The following is a 22,735-nucleotide window of genomic DNA, read 5'->3' on the forward strand; positions in this document are numbered from 1 at the left end:
CGGCGCACAAATTGATAATGTTGTAAAGTTCACGTAGGGGCAAAACACGGCACGAGAGGGATGATTTATTTAAACTGGTCGCCGTGTTTTTCTGCCGACAAAAAGCAACTATAACCGAACGGCGTGAGCTGGCAGCGCTTATCGCAGTAATGTGCCGCATTTGGTACGAACAACGTTCGAAACACCAAGCGTGACTGCATCATATTATTCCGAGTAAAAGCGCTGATTTTTCTTTCTTCGCACGCTCCATTTGCCAAGTGTATATGAATAAAAAAAAATAAAGTCTGCAGAGGGAGGCACAACCTCTCTTGAGGGCTGCGAATCGCCACTTTTGGCACGGCCCTCGCCTCCTCGCGGCGAGTGTTTGTTCTGCTCATTTGGATTAGGCGCTTATGAAGCGCTTTTCTGGGCCTCGCTCATATCTTGCAAAGTGGCTTAAAAATGTGAAAATTATACACGACTCGGCGGGCAATCGTTTTTGCAATGGAGCGTGGCTCGTTTTTTCCGGGATTAAAGAGTCCATAAGCACGGCTAAATTGCTTCATCCGCTCTGATGACTTTGCACAAATTAGCATAAAAGATTCGGCTACTCTGTTTCGTATTATCATTAAAAGCGAATTCCAATTTTTAGATCAAAAGAAAAAAAATGAATAAATAAGAGATCAGCGAAATTTCTTTTTTTAACACTCAAATAATCTTTTATTATAAAAATTACTTTTCACGACACTTTATAAAAAAATTAAAAGTAAAATTTATTGAAATATATTATTAAGGTTGATTAATTATCTCAACTAGCCTTAAAATTTAAATTAAATTTTATTCCATTGGTTTATTTTTATATTTAAAAATAAAAAATTTCGTTTCAGCTGAAAATTTTTAGACAGTAGCATTTTGGATAAATTAAATTCATGATAATTGTTTATCTGCTTTTTTTATTATATTTAGTCTGATTCCAATTTAAAAATACACATCTTGTAAAGACATCTTATCATAAAATTTATTTTGAAAGTTGCCGCATTGTTTATTGGCTTTTTCTTTCACAAATTACACCAAATAATTTATTAATTTCCTACAATCACATTATCATCCAACATGGAGTTATTCAATGCCCATATTATAGAAATTGTATCTTAACAGCTTTGAATGTTATTCGGGACATGTGGAGTGTGGTAATTTTATTGAGTGCGGTCGCAAAAGGTACATTAGTTAATTAATTTAGTAGAGTGATTCGCGCATTCCCATGTAAGTTTCTTCAATTAAGGTTCTCAAGAGATATTGCATTAGGATGAAAGTGTGGAATTTCGCTAACATATTTAGGGTTTAAAATCTTTAATTAATTTTAATTTAAGAAATCAGAATTATTGAGTATAATTCTACATTTTTTCCTAAATTAAATTTATCTCAATCAATTTTTCTAGCTTTTCAATCATAATTCATTACATTTATTAAAAATAAATTTCAACAATATTGTCCTCAGGTGTGGCTGTTTGGAGACACGTGGTGTTCCATCTGGTTGGCGGTGGACGTGTGGATGTGCACGGCGTCCATTCTGAACTTGTGTGCAATCTCGCTGGATCGGTACCTTGCTGTGACGCGACCCGTTTCCTACCCGACCCTGATGAGTCCTGGCAGAGCCAAGTTGCTCATCGCCGGGGTGTGGGTGCTTTCATTCGTCATCTGTTTCCCGCCGTTGGTCGGCTGGAAGGACCAGAAGGCCGACTCGTTCTTCGGCAACGCGGCTGCCGTCAACGAAACGCTGCACAATGATGACACGGTAAGGATCATTTTTGTCTACTCAAATTTGGTTCGTGAAAAATGTTAGAATTATGCGATTGGAAAAAAGGACATTTGACATTTTAAAGATGGAAAAAACTTGAATCTTTATCCTTCTTTTCTAAATTTTAAATTACATTGGAACCGAAATATTTTCTACAAAATTTACAATATTTGATCTCTGAGAATTGAACTCGTACACTTTAATTTAACATAAATAATATAATACCTTCTCAAACGTAAAATATTACTTAAAAATTCTAGATAAATTTCATGAAACAATTAAATCAAAATATTATAATTGCGTTCATTTTTAACTCGACTTATTGGAGACATTTGAAAATGAATACACGACCGCCACGATCGAAAATAATTTTCAGCCGTGGAAAAACCATTCGTATGTCACGTCTCTCTGCTGCCGTCATATGCAAATCAGAAGGGCAGAGGTCATTAATTCGATTTTCCAAAGGATTCTCGTGTGGGTTTGCTGACGTCAGTTAAAAATCCTTGCGGCTCCTAAAAATCTCTTCTCTGGCAAGATAAATATTGTTGTAAAATTGCATTTTCTTAAACAAACAAAGAGAGATTATTTTGAAAAGCTTTTTCAATCTTATTTGACAGATAATTCATTCAAGGCTGAATTTTATTTTTCATTTCCTCAAATTTTGATCATTTTTATAATTTTTTTGAACCACAAATCAATTTTAAAATAAGGGAAATTGCAAAATGTGAGCTTAATAATCTTTATGAAAAAAAAAAACAATAATTTTGGAACTAGGAAAGAGGACGGCGAAATATTACAAATCGATTTTATCGACACTCTCCCCTCTCGGGGAAAATTCTCTGCTAAAAAAAGTGAATAAGTTCATCATTTGCGTAATAAATAAGTGATGAAAAAGATACATCAAAATTATGTACATCAATATTCCAGTTTATTCGAGAAAAGTCACTATGGTCCAATCGCAGACCAAATAAAATGTTTATGTCGGAAAATGTCAGAGTCATGGGGGACAGGCAGCAACCGATGAACAGCAATGAATTGCTAATAAATCCCAGAGAGAAAGAACTTGCACATGCATGTGTGTTCTGACGAGAAACGCTCACGGCCATGCATATTTAAACACGCGCCTATTGATTCGTGATTCTATTTTGGTTTCATGCAACTTGAATGGCGCCCGATGGATACTATATGGCGCCAATTTGACTCTGAGACTTGATTTGGCCGGCTCAGAACTTACAACTTTATCAAGTTTTCCGAAAATCACTTGTTTCAAAACTTAAGTGGAAATAACGCCAGAAATTTTAGCAAAATTTACGTTTTATGTATTCGTTCTAAAAATATGATTAAAAAAAATATTTCCTTAATCGTATTTTTTAGAAGTATATATTTGGTATATAGTAAACCATTTATGGTCTTTAATTTAATTTTCATCGTACTTCCTTTTTTAAACACTTTTTTAAAACTCTTCTAGGGATCGTTATAAATTTTGCAAAGAATAAGTTATAATTTCTGAAAGATTAATTTTTAATTTTTCATCACATTTTTACATAGTAAAAATAAATAAATAATTATTATTTTTCTCAACAACTTGTGGTTTTTTGATTATTTGGTCTTGTTTATAATCCACAATTTTTTTTTAATAAGAATGAAACAAAAATAATTCTTTTTTCACTTGTAAAATCACAGTCCAAATTTTGCAATGAAATATCTTTCAATCATTGCGTTTTGCGCTCCTCTTGATGGGAATTCCCAATTCGTCGCACTTACTTGTGTCTTGCTGAACAGTCATGACCGTTTCGCAAATAAGTTCCGGCCTGCAGTTGCTTCCACAAGGATCAACTACAACAAAGTCACTGTCCGTCCAGTAGTATCTGCAATTCACAATTTAAATTTGCAATTTTTTGTTCACTTTGAAGCTCTCCTATTACCTATAGTAGAGTTTGGTGAGGTCGTCGTCGATTATCATTCTCTTTACAAAAGCGTCCATATCTTCTGGAAAGAGCGAATACACCCTGAAGGTGTCCTTGAAGTTGTACAGTTTCCTCCAGTTGGGCAGTACGCTTGGCCCACCGAGATTGGCTTCGGTCAAGTTGTACGACCAAGTTTCATAGTCCAAAACTCTCTGTCATAATAAAAATAAAAGTATTATAATAAGACTCGGGCCGGAAAAGTAAATATTTTTCGTTATCTAAATTACATTTTGATTATTGAAAGATTTCATACATAACAAAATTTGTGAATTAATTTCACAAATAGTTCTTGGTTGGAAAATAAATTTAAGAACAAAAATATATTCTTAAATTTAATTTTACCTTTTTTGAAATGGAAAATTGAAATATTTAATAAAAATTTCTGAGATTTTTTTCTTCAGATTTGAGTATCTAAAAGTCACCCTTTTTTATTAAAAGGAACTTTTTCACTTGACCAGAAATTTAACATTTAAACACTAAAACTAAACGTGCAGTTAACTTACGTAAGTGGAGCCTTGGTAGTCGCCGTCAACTTCGTAAATTCTGTAGTTGGGGTTGACGTTGCTGTAGGGGGTGACGCTGCCGCCAACAAAGCTGACCTGCGTTGGTCTCTCGCTGTCGTTGGGGTCGTAGTAGACGGCGAACTGCTCCTGATGCGTGTGTCCGTAGAACATGGCGCTCACCGTGTTCTCGAACCTGTCGAGCAAACGCAGGAATTGCTTTTGCCAGAAGGGCATGCACTTGGTGGAGCCGGCGACGTGCGTCAAGATGTGCACCTTCTGACCCTTCTGCTCGGACGCGCTCAGCTCCTGCGCCAGCCACGCCAGCTGCCCGCTCGGATCCACGTTGTCGTACATCAACCACCTTGAACGTGAATTTTTCCAGGTTGAAATCAATAAAAATAATTGCAAAGATGCAACCTGCCTTGTAAATGTGTCATGCAAGTTGCATACATCAAATAAGATTTTTGGATATAATTTGATTTTATTTATAATGAGATTGAAAAATCGCAAAAATCAATCAAGTCTATGCAAAAATGGATGTTTAATTTTTGTCTAATAATGGTCAAAAATTGCTCATATTGTTATCAAGACTTAATTTGACCATGCCAATAAGGATAAGGTCTTCGTTTTTTTCCTCACCAATTGTTGTTGTAGCAGAAAAGAGTGTTGAGTCCGATCACTTTGAGTCCGGGATATAATTCGTACGAGTAGAATCCACCCTTGAGGATAGTCTCGTTGGCGTTTGGAATCCACCAGCTCCAGACGTCGTTCACGAACGAGTAAAGCCAATTGGTGGAGATTTCAGTCGGGATGTCAGGCGAGTCAAAGGAGAAACTGGAAAGGGGAATTAAGAATTTAGTTGAGTGAAACTTTAATTTGCTCTATAATAAATTTACATGTTTTTCGGGTGTGGTGCGTGATTTCCTAAAACAGGGAAAACTTTGAGGTTTGGGAATTTCTCACGGAACAGAGTCAAGGCGTATATGGTGGCGGCTTTTTTTGCAGCTTGGGTGGTATTCACGTCACCGTGGTCGTAAACATCACCGGTGAACAAGACGTAATCGATATCCTAAATGAAAAAAAAAATTGATCTCACGGTAATAATCATAATAATATTGATACAACTTTTTCAAACGTTATGAGTTTCTATTATGTAATTAAATGAAAAAAAGCAATCTCGTTGAGTCGTTGTACAATTTCTTCAATTTAGAATTAATTTTTTTTTAGAAAATTTTCAGGAATTTTCCTTCTCATTTGTTGCAGGTTGAAAAACATTAATTCATATCTTACATTGTGAGAGCTGGCCTGCTCGACTAGATTTTCAAACGAGTGGTAGGGCATGTCGCAGTCTCTGTAGTCGCCCCAGTATCCGGCCTCGTCCCCTTTGTTGGGTGCCAGACCGTGTTCGGTCCTGCAGCACAATTCTTCGCCGCAGTTGGCGTTGTTGCCTGGCTTGTAAGAGCTGTCAAGGTGCAGGTCTGTGAAGTGGAGAACCCTCAGGGTCGGTGAGCCCGCCTGCCAATTTAACCATTTTCAAAACTTATTTTAAATTGCAAAAAAAAAATAAACGTGTCACTCACGGCGGGCAGTTGTGGCTTTATGGGGGTGGGTTTGGCGCCGTAAGGACTGAGATCGAGCTCCCAATCGAATTTCGGGTTGTCCACCCAGCAGGTCTTAAAGTGGTCAAACATGCACACGTCGCTGGCCGTCAACGGGTTCCATGTGTCCTTTTTGGACTTGTAGATGAAAACAGCTACGTCCTTTTTTTTTAAATTTTAAAATGACAGAAATACTTTTAAATCGTATGGTTTGAAAACACGCACCACTTTCTGCTCAGCAGCGGTTCGGCACACATAGGGGCTGCTCAGGTTGAGCTCAATGCACAAGTCTGTGTACTTTCTAATAATTTCATCTCGACTGTCCCCGGCGTCCACCCAGGAAAAATAAGTGTCAACAATCGATGCACATAATGCACAATCAGCCTGTGATTAATTAATATCATCAGAGAAAGAACCCTAAGTAAATTTTCTATCCTTTGGTGAATTTTTTTTTCAAAATTTAACTTTTCAATAATTGTCATTGCATTAAATTAAATTTTTGTTAGTATGAAATGATATATATAATCCCATATAATCCTAAAAATTTTGTTCAATTTGTAATATTACGTTTCTCAAAATAGTAAATTTCTTTTTAAAAATTTCCGATCAAACGAAAATATTGAAATTTTGAATTTGACATTTTGATCGAGTCTGAATTGAAAATTTCAAAAAATATACCAACCTTTGCAATTGAATCATCGTCCATTCCATCAAAGAGTTTCATGTCGTACATATCGCTTTTACTGCTGTAGGGCTTAATTTTCTTCTGCCTGATCAGATCGAGAACCCCTTCAAATTCTGGCGTTTTGATTTTCGTCTCCAGGAAGTGATTGAATTGCGCTGGCAATTTCGCAAAGTCCACCTTGGAGGCCGAGCCGAGGGCAGCGGCCACCAGCACGATCAAGATGCAGCCTCGCATTTTGACGTCTCAAAGTCGAATTTGCCTTTGATCAATCTCAATTCGGCTCTCGGGGTTTTATACTCAAATTTTGATCGCGATTAGATTTTGATTTTTATTCAGTGTGCAAAGGTGGCTTTCAGAAAAGCGCACGAGTGGACAGATAATCAACGGTTCGCTTTCCCGTCCGGCCTCCACGTGCCTGTGATTACACAAATTTACACGCATGTATAGATAATTTGAAGCAACATCGGTGTCGCGCCTCCCTGATCTGGAAAGTGGCTGGTGCGTGATTGTCGGCTCCTCTCTCTCGTGGTTGACGCGTGGTGCGTGATCTCCTCAGCTGATGATAAAAATGGACACAAGGTCGAGTCTAGTTTTTATATGGAGATTATGATTAAAATAAAAAGATTAAATGATATATTTTAACTGCATAATAATTGTTTGAAAACTAAAATAAATTTGTTGAAATTATTTTAGCCAGATGTAGTTAAATTTTCATCTAATCAATTTTTGAGGAACATTTGTAGTATTTTCTAAATTACATAATGGTTATTTAATTTTTACATTTTATCAATGTGACCTTTGGCCAAATTATTTCATTTATGATCTGAAATATTAACAATTACAAGTGGCCAATGGACTCTTAACTTGATGGTCTTATCAAGAATTTCATTGGTCACAGGCAGATCTAAAGTGTGGGATTGATTTTGAAAAGTCCTCCAAAGAGGACAATGTCTTGCATGAGACAATGTAGATGTCTGGACGAAAATTTTATCTGGTTCACTGATTCTCTAATTATCATTTAATGTTAATGTATACAGCTGATTGTACTGCAATTTTATATCAATAATTATTTTCTACTTATATTATCAAATATCAAAAATTTATCTCAAAATCGTTAAACAATGCACCGAAAAGGGCAGCAATTTTGCAAATAAATTTTATTTTTAATGTTATTTTAGTGACATCAAGGGTTAAAAATTAAACAAACAAAAATCGTGTCGTTTATGTTGCTTTTGCCTTATTTGTAATTTTTTTTTATCTCTTGTAAATATTTTCATAGAAACCGCAGTTTTGTAATCCATTTGCATTATTTTTGGTATAATTAATTCATGGCAATCCGGCTTCACCAACTCTCTAGTCTTGTTTTTGTCTTCGTTTTCTGTTCCACCACGAATAATTTAGATCTTATCGACACGCCGCTGACGAGGAGAGGGAGCAAAGCAAATATACAAACACGTTTTTATATATTATTGATCTGCTCCCGCGGCAGCGTGTGCTGCGGATGAATAATATGTTTTTGGATTGGAAATCGCCATGCAAGTTCCGCGCGAGAGCTCGATTTAATGGCTTGTTTTTCCCACCGCTTTTGCAGTAAATATATCAAGAGGGGTGTTTTTTTCCGCTGTATGTTATTCTTCCGACGCCCGTCCGATTACTCACAAATATTACATATAAAAGTGGGTTGATTGAAATAACGACGACGATGGGCTCGGAGTTTTCCACTCTCACCGTCAGTTCTTGGTCGGCTTCATTATTTCCAGCATCAAGAGAGAGGAAAAGTTACTTATTGATCTTTCATCAGGGGTATTTTTAATCAGTAATTGGAGAGAAAAAGGTTTTGAATAAGTTCATAACAACCATCAATTTAATTAGAAGAGGAAAAAATGTTTCTAAATTAAGCACTCAATTTGATCTGAATAAATTATTAATCGGTAATACAAGTTAAACTTTTGTGTAGTTTTGTCGGATTTGATGCGAATTTCGTCTTATATTATTGTCGTGTAAAACATTGCATGTACTGCTTTTTGGGCAATATTTTTTGGACTGAAATTAAAAAAAGTTATTCACATCCATAAAGAAAATTAGAAAAAACTTCGCATGGGAAATTTTGCAAACAAGTAACTCCTGAAATTTATTAGAAAAGGAATTATGTATATAAATATTCTAAAAAAAAATAATTTTGAAAATATCAATAAGAGTTTCAAACATTGACTTTGAAAGTTAAATAATTTATTATTTATACTTTATTGTTTATTTGTTCACAATGCTACAATTACATTCAATGTTTGAAAAATAATTCGAAAAGAAAGGAATTGTTGGAAAAACGGCACCACCACTAGCAAGAATATTGCTAAAACTTCCGAGATCATAAAGACCCCACCAGTGAGCCTTTTCTTATAAGGAAACGCAACTAAAAATAAAAAATAAAGTAGTCCACTCTTCTTGGGAAACTAAAAACTCATCAAAAACATCTCCCTTCTAATTATGAATAATAAAAAATTCAGCTGCGATATCTTGAGTGGAACGAAGAAATATTTGCATAATTCAAATCAAAATGACGTCACATGCAAATTCAATGAGAAAAAAACGACCCTATTTTGGCCTACATAAAAAATCCAATCTCTTTTCCACAAGATATTAAATATTTAGACGGAAATAAACAGCTTTATTTTCTCAACCAGAGTTTCATAAAACTTTTTGCGCGATGAATTTTTATTAAAAACGTTTTCAAAGCTTCGTCGCTGCATGTCGGTGCATTTCCGCAACGTCATTAGGCAAATGGCTGCAATAAAATTCACGTGCGCGCACTTCCCGCGGTGCACGGCACACATCTCGGCGGCAATAACTCATTCAACTTTCCATGGAGTAGTCGGTTGTGGCGCAACTTTTTCGGCACCGACCAAGATTAATAGCCGGCCATTGCCAAACTATTGAATCGATGGAACCATTTTCCCCACCTGCAATAAAAAAAGCAGGGGAGAGCAAAAAAAAAAATGCAGCCGAAAACTTTTCGCCGCCAACCGGAGCGAAGAAAACATTGTTGTTTTGCGTTATCGCGGTGCCGGCGCGTCCTCGGCGTCTTATCAGAGGGTGGCACACCACGGCCGGATTTCTCAAAATGGCAGAGAGAGCGGCGGGTAATGAGGCCGCCGCTTTGAAATTATTATTTACGCGCAGGAAATGACACTTCTTCTTGGAAATTAATGCTGCGGAATCTGCCACTCGCAGATTATATTATTCCGCCAAGCCTGGGAATGTTTTTCGTCGGATTAGCCAGTATAAATGACGTCGTCAAACTTTGCCCCAGGCGCCCCGGGAATCCAATCCTCTTAAAATGTTAAACTTATGCCCGAATTCGTCTGACGGCCCGACATGCGTTTTACAAATGCGAAGTCGTTTATCAGATTTATTCACGCGGGCGACTGCACTTAACTACAGATTCCTATTGAAGATTTCCACAAGTTTTGCACCAAAATTAAATTAGTTTTCTTTTCAACCAACCATTCTGGGTTTTTGAATTGATGAAATTTAGATACGAGTCAAAAACAGCATAAATTTTTTATCTTGGAAGTTGTAGCAAAATTCTTGCTAGCGGTGGTGCCGTTTTTTCCAACAATTCCTTTTTTTTCAAATAAATTGTTTCAACAATTAAATGTAAACAATGTGATGTAAAAATTTGGGCAAATAAACAACAATGATAATTTTGAACTTGTATGTCGTCGGCTACGCGGCCAAATGGCCGATCTGGTAAATACCCCTGTGGGGAAAATGGCTAGTGGCCACTTTCCCCGTTGGGGAAAATGGCAGATGAGCATTTGCGGACAAATTTTTTTTATTGTTCCAATGCATTCAGTGTAATAATCTGCATCAGAAATAACCATAAAAGTATCAACTTTCTCGGTAGATGTCTCATTATCGCGAGTTCAGGGAGCAAAAGTAAGGCAGTGCCACGCCCCCTTATCAAGTTCCACAGCAAGCATGCAGGATTCCCGCTTGCTGAATAATGCCAAAATTGTTTTAAATGCAATAAATGTTAAAAATAATGAAAATATCGAAAATATAAAAAAATATTAAAATAAAATTTTAATAAATTTAATAAAATACCTAACATTAAGTAAGAAGTAAAATATCAGAATAAGCTGTAGTTTCGTCAATATTGTATTCCAAAGTGACAGCTTTTTCATGCATTTTGCGTGATAATGCAAATAATTCTTTAAAATAGATATAATTTTAAAATTAAATAAATAGTAAAATATAGATTTTTTTATTAAATATTTGACATGCAACCAGAAGCTTTATGTTGTATCCGAGCTAGATTTTACTTAACTAATTATTGCAATTTATAGTAAGTATCAGTAAAACTATTCATGAGATTATAATTAGAAGTGACGCCGGGTCATGTGAAATAAGAAAAAAATGCTTTTAATGCCAAAATTGTTTACTATTGTGCAAATAAAAGAATAAAATTTAAATTTATTTAAATAAAATAAAATAATAAAAAATTTTATAAAAAAAGATGAATTAAAATAAAATTATATTATAAAATATTATTTTTAAGTTAAATTGAACAAAGAAAAGCAGGAAATAATCGCATAAGTGGTTTAATTTCGATTTATTGTACGTTTTACTCTTTCAGTGTGGAGTTACTTCCCTTTAAATTTCTTACAACAGTTGTATATTAAGGTTTAAAAGAAAATTAAATCTACCAAATTATCTGCAATAACATGCTGAACTTTGGTTCAAATTTTGAAATCTGAACATTGAAAATTGGAGCAGATAATCAGTTTTTTGCTTCTCCTGTAAAATTTAAAAAAAGGCTCATCTGCCATTTTCCCCAACGGGGAAAGTGGCCACTTGCCATTTTCCCCACAGGGGTAATTACCAGATCGGCCATTTGGCCGCGTAGCCGACGATGTGAAACAATTCCAACAGCCTGGATAAAATTGAAGAAATTTTCAGTTTCCAAATTTTCTAGATGCTGGGTATAAAATTTAAATTGATGGGTATGAACTTTCATCTTTTGCAAAATAGGAAATATAGATTTTGAAAACGTTAGTGATAATTAAGGAATTATATGTATAACAGGATATAAACCACAAAAGCTTAAGCTTTTCCTAAAATCAGGGGTCTAATTCTGTAAGATAGAATCGTTCCATTTCCATTTCTATTTCATTTTCCATTTGCTTACCCATTCTATTTCGTCGCCTTTTTCGATTACGACTTCTATTTCGCAGCCTATCCATTTCCATTTCTATTTCGTCGTCAATTTTAATAGTTGAGCTATTTATTTATTTATATTTAATTTAATTATTCCCTATGCTTACAGTGGTTTTTAATATTCAGGTTGATAAAATTATATGAATTATTTAATTTTTAATGAAAATGTATATTTATAATTCTTATATGTCTCTCGCACCCCCTTTTAATCGAATCTTTTTATGGCTCATAATTAGGGGGGATCAAGATAATTTTTCCTTTCACGAAGTTAATTAAATCAAAAAATTGGTTGAATTCAAATACAATTAAATTTTTTTTTAGCAAATTAGCAACCATGTATTTTATATTATTTAATTCATCGCGTGCGCTGTTTGGTACCACAATTTGCTTCCACAATGTGGTACCACAATTTTCTCCCACACTGTGGTACCACAATTTGCTCCCACACTGTGGTACCACAATTTGCGCCCACACTGTGGTACCACAATTTGCGCCCACACTGTGGTACCACAATTTGCGCCACACTGTGGTACCACAATTTGCGCCCACACTGTGGTACCACAATTTGCTCCCACACTGTGGTACCAAAATTTGCGCCCACAATGTGGTACCACAATTTGCTCCCACACTGTGGTACCACAATTTGCGCCCACACTGTGGTACCACAATTTGCGCCCACACTGTGGTACCACAATTTGCTCCCACACTGTGGTACCACAATTTGCGCTCACAATGTGGTACCACAATTTACTCCCACACTGTGGTACCAATATTTTCTCCCACACTGTGGTACCACAATTTGCGTCCACACTGTGGTACCACAATTTGCTCCCACACTGTGGTACCACAATTTGCGCCCACACTGTGGTACCACAATTTGCGCTCACAATGTGGTACCACAATTTTCTCCCACACTGTGGTACCAATATTTTCTCCCACACTGTGGTACCACAATTTGCGTCCACACTGTGGTACCACAATTTGCTCCCACACTGTGGTACCACAATTTGCGCCCACACTGTGGTACCACAATTTGCTCCCACACTGTGGTACCACAATTTGCGCTCACAATGTGGTACCACAATTTACTCCCACACTGTGGTACCAATATTTTCTCCCACACTGTGGTACCACAATTTGCGCCCACTTTGTGGTACCACAATTTGCTCCCACACTGTGGTACCACAATTTGCGCCCACACTGTGGTACCACAATTTGCTCCCACACTGTGGTACCACAATTTGCGCCCACACTGTGGTACCACAATTTGCGCCCACACTGTGGTACCACAAATTGCGCCCACACTGTGGTACCACAATTTGCGCCCACAATGTGGTACCACAATTTACTCCCACACTGTGATACCAATATTTTCTCCCACACTGTGGTACCACAATTTGCGCCCACACTGTGGTACCACAATTTGCGCCCACAATGTGGTACCACAATTTACTCCCACACTGTGGTACCAATATTTTCTCCCACACTGTGGTACCACAATTTGCGCCCACACTGTGGTACCACAATTTGCGCCCACAATGTGGTACCACAATTTACTCCCACACTGTGGTACCAATATTTTCTCCCACACTGTGGTACCACAATTTGCTCCCACACTGAGGTACTTTTGACTAAACGCCTTATTTAAATAATTTTTATACATTTTATAGACTTGAGTATATTAAAAATCATTTGAAAATTATTGTAAGCGCATATGCAATAATTAAATTAAATATAAATAAATATAAATATTTATTTATATTTATATATATATATATAAATATAAATATGGCTCAACTATTAAAATTGACGACGAATTAGAAATGGAAATGGATAGGCTGCGAAATAGAAGTCGTAATCGAAAAAGGCGACGAAATAGAATGGGTAAGCAAATGGAAAATGAATATAGAAATGGAAATAGAAACAAAAAAGCTTACAGAATTAGACCCCAGCATACTTTTTTAATGAACTGGCATTTCTGTTTAAAAATAATTGTCAGAAGTTTTGTTTCTTCTTAAATTTTCTGCTTGCGTTAAAATTTCGAATGAAATATTTTAATTTTTAGTGATAAAATGTTTGGATAGAATGTTAAAACTCTTGTTAATCGTCGAAAAATAAGAATTTTTTTTGTTAAGTACACAGATTTTCTTGTTCATTGGTTTTTTACATATCAAAAAGCTTCTGAAATTAAAAAATATAAAATTGTTGTTGTTAATTCAACAAATAATTTTTCATCAGATCGATACACCTTTTCATTATAAGTAAATTTTTTAAACGAATCATCTTAAAATTTTAATTTCCATCTTAAATCTTGGATCATGGAGATCATACAAAATTTTACAAAACTGTTTTTCCTCAATTTGTATCCATTTCTGGCTGAAGATTGCACCTGTTGTCTTCACCGGAAGATAAATATAGTGTGCCTGGTGTACCAATACACAATAATTTTTTTTTTGCGTCGTCAAATCCATTCGTGCTTGCTTCCCAAGAGTGCAGTCTCACGCAACAGCCTCGCAGATAATGGAGCAAAAATCAATGGTCGGCCAGACACCGTGTGTATATATATCAATGCTGAGAGAAAGAAAGAAAAGTTGCAGGCTCGGCAAAAGAAGAACGTGAGTCGCTGGAGAGAAAAACGCCAAAGTTGCTTCATTTGCAAAAAGCGGAATCAAACTGTGCAGCGTCGATTCGGGTGTGTGTCTCTTTGATATACCGACTGGCAGGGAAAAAGTGTTATTGAGGGAGAAATAAGATCCCCAAATCCCTCGTCCCTTCGAATGTGTATATATGTGTCGCCGGAATTTTCATTCAGCCAGCGTTCCATAGAGCTGGCCTGGAATTGGCTTGTATTGCGAATGAAAGGAGAGACACAAGGCGATTTCTTTTGCCGATATTGAAAAGCCGAGCCAAATGAAAATATTGGCGGGGATATCTTTTCACGGTGCTCAACTTTTGGCAAAGTAATGTTGTCTCTCTCAAAAGATTGCTGAGTTTGTGCACAATATTTAGACTGGGGAATCTTTTTGACGTATTTTTTATTCACCTTCGAAATTAATTCTGATAATGGAGCTTTGCTAATTAAAAATATGAGAATCTTTATTTGTTTTTAGCAATTTAATGGATTATTTTAGATATTCCGCTGCAAAATTTTCCCGATATTGCTTCTTTTTAACAATAGTTTCTATAAATGTCTACAAATTTCACGAAAAACTTCAAGGATATTATTTTGTTTTAAGGACAAAATTTGGCTTTTGAATCATAATCTTCTGTGAATATCTGTGCAGTAAACAATTATAATTATAAAGAACAAAAGTGTGATCCTAAAAGATACTCAATTTTATTTTACTGCAATAGATTTTTATTTTTAGGTAAAATAACAAATAGCTCAGTATATTTTTAACGATTTTTGCTCAGAAGTGACTTTACGATTAGAAAGTCATTTTTTTTAAAGAAGGAATTAGACTTTTTCCACCGGTCTCATACCAATAAATGATAAATTTCATTTACGCCGGCATTAAATTCTGCCAGAAACGCAAACATTTTACCTAGTTCAGCTATAGAATTAAATTAAAAATTGAAAATTGATGCAGAAGCGAGTTTCGTAGTTTTGCTTTGCCCGTTTGTTTCACTTTTTTTTATTACGTACTCAAAGCGACATACACTTTGCAATGCATAGCTCAAGACCATCCTTATAGAAAGTGAGTTGCCAACTTGCTTGAAGCAATTGAGCTCCTCTCGAACACAACTTGATGACAAGTCAAATAAATGCAGCGCTGTAAGCTTCACTTGACACAACTCGCTCGAATCAGTGACAGTTCAGTCTGTCGAAAGATGAAATAGGGAAAACGTAGAAAGAGACAAAGGCGAAAAATTATTTCCTTTCATTGAAAAAAGTTTTTATCTTCTTTTCCAGAAATTCTTGCCATAGTGAGAGCTAGAAGCATAAATTAATTTTTAATAGCGTTACTTTTGGGAATAATTAATTAATTGCAGATTTGTTGGACTTCATTATTTCTAATTAAGACGCCTTTTCAAATTGTTTCTATAATCGGATTCGGATTCTATTTTAGTCCAAAGTTCGATCGATAACTTCTTCTCATTTTATTTCCCCTTGTTTTAGAAACTTTTGTATCGAGATTTTGGAATGTTTTGCCACAAAATCTAAAAAATCTGCGCTCTAAAAATGATGTCAAGTTTCAAATTAAAAAATTGTTTCTTTCGCTGTTGTAATTTTTTGTCATAAAATTTTATTTTTGTAAAAACTCGCATGTAAAAATATGTGAATAGAGCTGAAGTGCTTGGCTTTCAGCCTTGCGCTTTAGTCGCATAAGCACCGGCCGATAACTCCGATTGGAGTTGGCCGGACTTGTATTTTTCTTTCAAATAAATATACTTTATTAAAAAAAAAATCAATTTAGAACCTTCATTTATGCAAGAAAAAAAACTTAAATAATTCAATGAACAGAAATTTTATTTTGAAAAAAGTTTGTTTTTCCAGCATATTTCCGTACCGAAGTTAATGGAAAATAAATTAATTAATTTTTGCCTAAAGTTTTCGCTGCCCAAAAGTTGATCCCATTTCAAAGCTCAGATTAGTTTGGGTTCCTCGCAGAGCACAGAATCAATCATGAGTGGAGTAATGAACTAACCGCTAATCACAAGTTTGGAGCCGTGTAATCCCGGGTACACTGGCTTTGCGGCGTTTCACGGTTCAATAATATATTATGTCCCGCGTGTAGGAAGAGATGAGCCGCAAGTAAATTTCGAGTGAGAGCGGTTGCGAGTATCGAGTTTGCTAATTTGCGTCGCGTCAAAAGGCGGATAATTAATTAAGCTGATCAAAGAAGTGCATCCGTCGCGAGCAGACGCCGATAATTGGGCCTGTCTTTGCTTGCCAAATGCGATCGCGGCGGCGAAACAAAAGGGCCATCCATGATCAAAAGCCAAGGGCGCGCATCTGCTCGTGACAAATCTCAAAGTCGTCCATCACTCTCATTAGTTTCTTGTCGAATCCACGCTTCGGTATCGACCTGCCAGAAAGGGAAAGTGAAAAAGACCATCGGCAGATTTGCCCGCTCGGGCTTTCCATCACGCGGCGTCATCCCTTTTCCGGCCACCCCTCTCATTGGATCAACACCATAATTTACGACCGTGTAAAAGCAGGCAGCCCTCTCGGCGGGTTCCTCCTTCTTTTTACGGCCTAATTTTCAACTTGGCACTGAAAATCATTACCATACGACCATGCAATCGCCACCGTCAAAACGCAGTCTCTGGAAATTTCCATCCTTTTTAAAGAAATCGGATTTTGGTAGAATTTGATAAAATATTTCATTTTTTCAAATTGAAAATTGGAAAAGTTTACAACAAATACTCCAATTAAAAAAAAAAAAAAAAAATTGATGATAAAAAGCAGGGGGATTTTTTTAATGAAATTTGTTGCTATTGAAATATATTAATCTTACAATAAGTATTGAAGCTCAATTTCGTAAATATTTTATTCTATGGAATTGCAAGAATCATAAATTTATCAAATATTATGAGTCCCGTTGATTTTAATTAAACCTCAAATTAATATTATTTAAGTTTGTTCCGCTAAATGTTACTCATTTAAATTTAATGTTCTTTTAGCAATATTCACATTCACAAATTGAAAAGTTAATAAATGCTAAATGAATAAATAATGCCTAAAAGGGAGAATGCTTTTGTTTACTGCTGAACTTGTACTTTTATGTATAAAATTGTTATTCCATTTTTTTATTGCCTTCAAAATTAGACATAAATGACTTTTTGAAATAACTATTTACAGTCCATTCAACACAATTGTCAAAGAATATGTATTTATTGTTAATCATTTTCACAAATAAAATCGCTTTGAGCGCAATTACAATCGATTTCCCTGTCGTTCCATTCATAATTTATTTACGACCTGTTATCCGTTGATGACGTGCGCTGAATAATGTAAATGGCAATTTTCACACAATCAACATTTATGGCATGATTTCCGCTGAACCTGTTAATTAACTGGCGAGACAAACTTTTTAGTCGAAATGATTCTTTTCATTCAGAGTTACAATCTAATTACAGATTCGCAAAAATTGTATAAAAACGGTATTTTTGTTTGCAAGGCAATTATCGTTGCTGCGTCAACTCGGAAATGCGAACACAAATTGTGAGTGCTTGACTGGAGGTGCTATGTACATAGACAAAGTACTGACCATACATATATTGTCATTTGATCGCGTTCCGGGGTTATTATTTTCCAATCAATTATTAAACGGCCAATCTAGGGTATATGCACCGGTTGTTCTCGCTCAATTTCGTCCTCACAGATTGACAAGGGACAAAATAAACAATGGGAGAGAAGATGAGGTTGGCAGGAAAGGCCTCAATTTTCTGAATTGGTGAGCGCTCAAAGTAATTGTAAGAGGAAATTAATATAGAAGAGAATATATTTAAAAAATTAATTTAAAAAAATATTATCTTAGCTTACTTTAATTTTAATTCATAGGCTTTCTACGTCATTGATTGTTCACTGGAGACTGATTTTAAGAGGAAAAATTAATTGAAATATTTTCCTTAAAAATAATTTACTTTTTCCAGGAGTTATTGAGTTATATTTATGATGTATGAGCAACAATTAGGTTTTGAAAAATAAAAATTAATCCGTCAAACAGTTTTTAACTTAAACTCTTCCAGAATATTATGCGGAAAATTAATTTTAACCTGCATTTTGCTACAATGGAATTCCAAGAGCGATCAAACTTTTGAGAATAAATTTGATTAGCGGAATTGAAATGGCACAATTGGATTTGCAAGCGAAATGGAAAGTGCGTGCCGAAACGCGCAAAATCAACAAGTTCATTGTTTGCTTTGAGAGGTTTCGTTCGGGCGTGTTCAATTATTTCGCGCCGCCGCGGTTTTCGGTCGCTCGATCGTCACCGTCATCTGCTCATGCTAGCTCAATTTCGCCAGTGAATTATGCAAACATTTGTTCGCGCTCGGATGACTCGCCTGATTGAGTCGAATTTTTATGCAAATCTACTTTTCGGATGGGACGATCGCTGGCGGCCAATGGAGCAAACGCAGAGAGGAAAAAAACACGATCGCCCAAATAAACCGGAAAATAATCGGCCGTGTGACACTTTTGAAACTCCGGCACAACTTATTACCATAGTTATTGGATCGTTTGCATAATGTTTCGCATCAAAGAAGCTGCAATTTGCTTTCACGATTTTCCCCCTCTGGATAAATCTGTGTATAAGAATTTTCTAGTAAATCAAAATATTTTAATGAGGAATAAAGTTTATTAAAGATAAAGTGAGTGAGTTTAATAATTTTTTATTTCAACTATTTATGAAACTAAAATACACCATTGTGATCTATAAAAAATTTGAAAAATGATGGGATAGAATTTCCATAATTTAACATAAAACTAACAATAAATTATATATTTCAAACAAATAATAAAGCAAAAATTTAAATAATCATGGATTATCGCAAGAATTAAAAATTTCAAATTCATTTATGCATATTTTTTTTTACATTTTCCTCCATTAAGCGTCAATCACTTTTCGCTTTGTAAATTGTAAAACAAATCACGCATGATGCTGACAAAAATGAAATTTCGAACAAAAGCGTGTCAGAAAATTGCCGCGGCGCTAAACTTTTTGCTCGCATGTGGATCTGCCGCGAATATAAAAGTAGCGTCTCTCTCTTCTTAATATCCTAAGGCCATTAATTTTTCAACTTTCGCCGCACGCGCGCGTCAAAAAATTAATAAACCGGAATTGGTTTTCCGTCGCGGCAAATTTTCCCGGCGCCGTTAAAAATTCACCAGGCGGTGGAATAATTCATAAGCGGCGGGGAGAAATTTCTTCTCTCACACCGCGTGCATAACCCAGTTTTTGCTCGTGTTGTGGCGCCGAGGTTTTCTTTGCCCCATTCGTGATTGATATTCCCTCGGAAACTGGCGCGGCGTGCCTGCGGTAAATTCAATTTTATGGCTGCATAAAATCGGCCGAAAGTGCACGTGCGGTGCGTCCCTATCCGCCGATGTCTGATTTACCTTTTTTGCTCTCGACAGCTCTGAATTATGCATGAAAAAGTGATCACAAAAGTTGTGCCGAGCAAAGATTCATAAAATTCTGTATTTGAATAGAACTCTCTCTCGGAGAAGGAAGAGGCCAAGGTTTGAACACTCCGCAAGCCGCTTTGATAAGTTTTATTGTACCTGCTGGGCGCTCTGTCAGTATTCGATAAGACTAGAATGAAGGGGCTTGAATGCGCGCCGCCGACACATAATCAGCTCAATTTTTCAAGGGAGCCTATCAGCTCGGAAAAAAGATCAGAAGAAAAGCAGCTTTCGTCTCACATGCGAAATAAATTGAAATTGGATCCATTCTTTGTGTAATTTGAGGATTGAATTTTAAATCAGAGTTTCCCGGAAAGGAAAGAAATAGGATTGCAAAAGGTGGGAAAATGTTGAAACCTTCATTACAAACCTTGTATATAGAAAAGCGGGATTTGATCTCGTTGAAAAGTGGTTTTTAATCTAAAGTTGAAGCCCTTTTTGGTCACTTCTAGGAACGTCTCCACGAGTGCCAACTTTTTCACTCAAACGCTGAACTTTTTATATCCTTAACTATTATTGTTGAATTTTTAATTTAATTTAAAATTGTAAAGAATTTTCCTCTACATTCGTTTTATGTTAAAATTTAAAAAAAAATTATCAATTTATCATAGAAATATAATACAAATCCAAAACAAATTAATAATAAATCAGAAAAAAATCCCTTGGATTTTAATTACTCGTATTTAAAAATCAAACAAACTAAATCTTATTGTTAATATTTAGAATTTTGGACTCCCAGATGAGTACGAGGAAGTGGAGTTTGAACGTCAAAGGTGTTCTCTAACTAAAGAAAATACAGAATTATAAACATTCATCTATTAAATTTATATAATGATATCACAATAATATGAGGATAAAAACATGGGATTTAAATCTTCTATCAATCTCTGTGGTTGATGTAAAGATTAGCCTTTTTATAGCAAATTTTTGAATCACTTTGATGGAAAATGCAGCAATATTTCAAAAACTCATCAACTGAATCCGTTTTTCCTGGTGGAACTGGTTTTCCAACCAGAAGGTGCTCCACTTTGATGCAAATATAATGCAGATGAGCACACGTGCGTATTGCGAGGGATGCAATTTTTCCTGGTGCTATCTTTGCATGTAAATTGCACCATTTGATTTGATTAGTTGCATCCCTTTGGTGCGATGTGGCGCCCAGTTGCCTCCCGACCGGTTGCATACCCTCTAATTAATGCAGGCGCTGATTAAACCGCACCACTGGATATTAATCGCGTTAGCGTAGGCAGTGCAAATTAAATGGGTCGGAAAGCACTTTTGTGTTTATTCAAATATGCTTTTTGCAGAAGGCCTCAATCAATCAAACCATCAATAATTGCGTGCGAGTGGTTTGTGTGCTCATGATAACAAAGATATTCATCACATCACAGTTCCTGTGAAATAATTGTTCGATCGCAATCAACAAAAATCTGCGAGCTTTCGTTTATAGCTCAATTTTTTAACCGTTTTTATCATTAAATATTATTGAACCCAAAAGGCCAAACAAAAATTCACTTCTGAAATAAGCATTGATGTATTAAATGACCAAAAACTACAAACATTTAATTTTATCCAAAAATGTCGCATGCAATCAGTTTATTTTGTGATCTTTTCCAACCTTGAAGCTTAAATTATATTTTATTATTTAGGCTGGCCATGGAACCTAATTAAAAAAATCAGTACCCCCTGCCATCTGCGTTGAAATTTCTGTCAGCTCACGTCACCTGAAATAATGTGTAATTTAATGTTATGTGAAAGTTTTGAATTAATTTTACTCCTCTTCGGAGAGTCCGTTCAATTTTTTATTTTTAAACACTTTTTCTTTTAAATTCAGTTTTACAGTCTAACCTGTACAATTTATTTTAATTTAACTGAAAGAGATTTTGAAACAAGATAAACTAATTCAAAATTACATAAAGCGCGTCGTTATTTGACATGCTTTTAAAAGGGGAAAATGCGATGAAAATTTTATAAGCAAGTAAGAACTTCAAGTTAATTAGGTTAGAGGGATCTTGTTTCACAAACGGAAGGAATGTTGATGGAACCTTTTGAAGAGCATCCGGTTACTTTTGTAACATTTTTCTTTCAAATTGACACCTCGGCAGAGGTTTTGCTTTGATCTTTTCTCAAAACGTTGCTTGATATTTATTAAATTAAATTTCCTATTTCCTTGTTCATATTTAATTTTAAAAATTTAATATTTTTTTGTTCACCATATAAATAAAGTGTGTCCTTTTGAGCTTGTTTAACCCCCATTGTACTAAATTATGGATCACTGCGCACGAGAAATCACGTGGTGTGACGCGCCCTTGTCACCGCATGTTAATAAGTTGCTCCATTACAGTTTTGATAAAGCGTGTTTGCGCTGTTCAAAGATACAATGTCTGTTTGTTTTGTTCCAATAGAGAACACACAGAGGTGCACGCCACGTGCTTTGCTGCTGATTTCGCAGAAAAGCAAACACAAGAGGGTTATTATTATATCAGGTTTGCTGAGCATCTGAGCTGTAAACAATGTTTGCAACGGGTTGAGAAGGTTAAATTTTTGGAAAGCTCTTCAGAATTCAAGCAAATTTAAATATTTTACCATAAATTTCAACTTTTACTATGAAAATATGTAATATTTGAGGTACTAAATTTGCGTGAAACTTTCTGGAGAATTTCCTCCCTTGCTATAAATTAATTAAGGGAAAATCTGTAAACTTCTCGGGGAGATTTCTTTGAAAATTTAATCTCTGATTTATATTAATTGGTTCCTATAATAACACTCTAAAAATTCACATGTTTGAATAATATTTTAAATTATTACCAAAATTGATACATTTCTATAGGTTAGTTTAGCATTGAATTACTTTAAA

The 22,735-nt window shown here is 35.4% G+C and overlaps 2 protein-coding genes across 2 annotated transcripts in view; one reads left to right on the forward strand and one right to left on the reverse strand.

Moving 5' to 3' along the window:
- LOC132192426 (probable G-protein coupled receptor No9) overlaps positions 1-22,735 on the forward strand; it is a 72,442-nt gene that overhangs the window by 44,675 nt on the left and 5,032 nt on the right. Inside the window, exon 3 of the mRNA XM_059612389.1 lies at positions 1,478-1,774. Within this exon, the coding sequence (XP_059468372.1) occupies positions 1,478-1,774 (297 nt within the window). The remainder of the gene's footprint in view (positions 1-1,477; positions 1,775-22,735) is intronic.
- On the reverse strand, positions 3,360-6,788 carry LOC132192424 (sphingomyelin phosphodiesterase-like). The gene is made up of 9 exons (XM_059612386.1): positions 6,528-6,788; positions 6,071-6,229; positions 5,828-6,007; positions 5,538-5,762; positions 5,144-5,316; positions 4,887-5,081; positions 4,248-4,608; positions 3,703-3,896; positions 3,360-3,645 (listed from the first exon to the last, which is right to left on the reverse strand). Exons 1-9 carry the CDS (start codon positions 6,762-6,764, stop codon positions 3,486-3,488), a joined length of 1,884 nt encoding a protein of 627 aa, XP_059468369.1. The 5' UTR covers positions 6,765-6,788; the 3' UTR covers positions 3,360-3,485.

This window comes from Neocloeon triangulifer, unplaced genomic scaffold (genome assembly GCF_031216515.1).
Source record: "Neocloeon triangulifer isolate White Clay Creek 2 clone unplaced genomic scaffold, ASM3121651v1 ptg000003l, whole genome shotgun sequence".
NCBI lineage: Eukaryota > Metazoa > Arthropoda > Insecta > Ephemeroptera > Baetidae > Neocloeon > Neocloeon triangulifer.

Coding starts and splice junctions, on each gene's coding strand:
- LOC132192424 (XM_059612386.1), bottom strand. CDS start 6,764: ATGCGAGGCTGCATCTTGATCGTGCTGGTGGCCGCTGCCCTCGGCTCG. Junction 4,609..4,886: donor TTCTGCTACAACAACAATTG/GTGAGGAAAAAA, acceptor TTCACGTTCAAG/GTGGTTGATGTACGACAACG. Junction 3,897..4,247: donor ACTACCAAGGCTCCACTTAC/GTAAGTTAACTG, acceptor TTATTATGACAG/AGAGTTTTGGACTATGAAAC.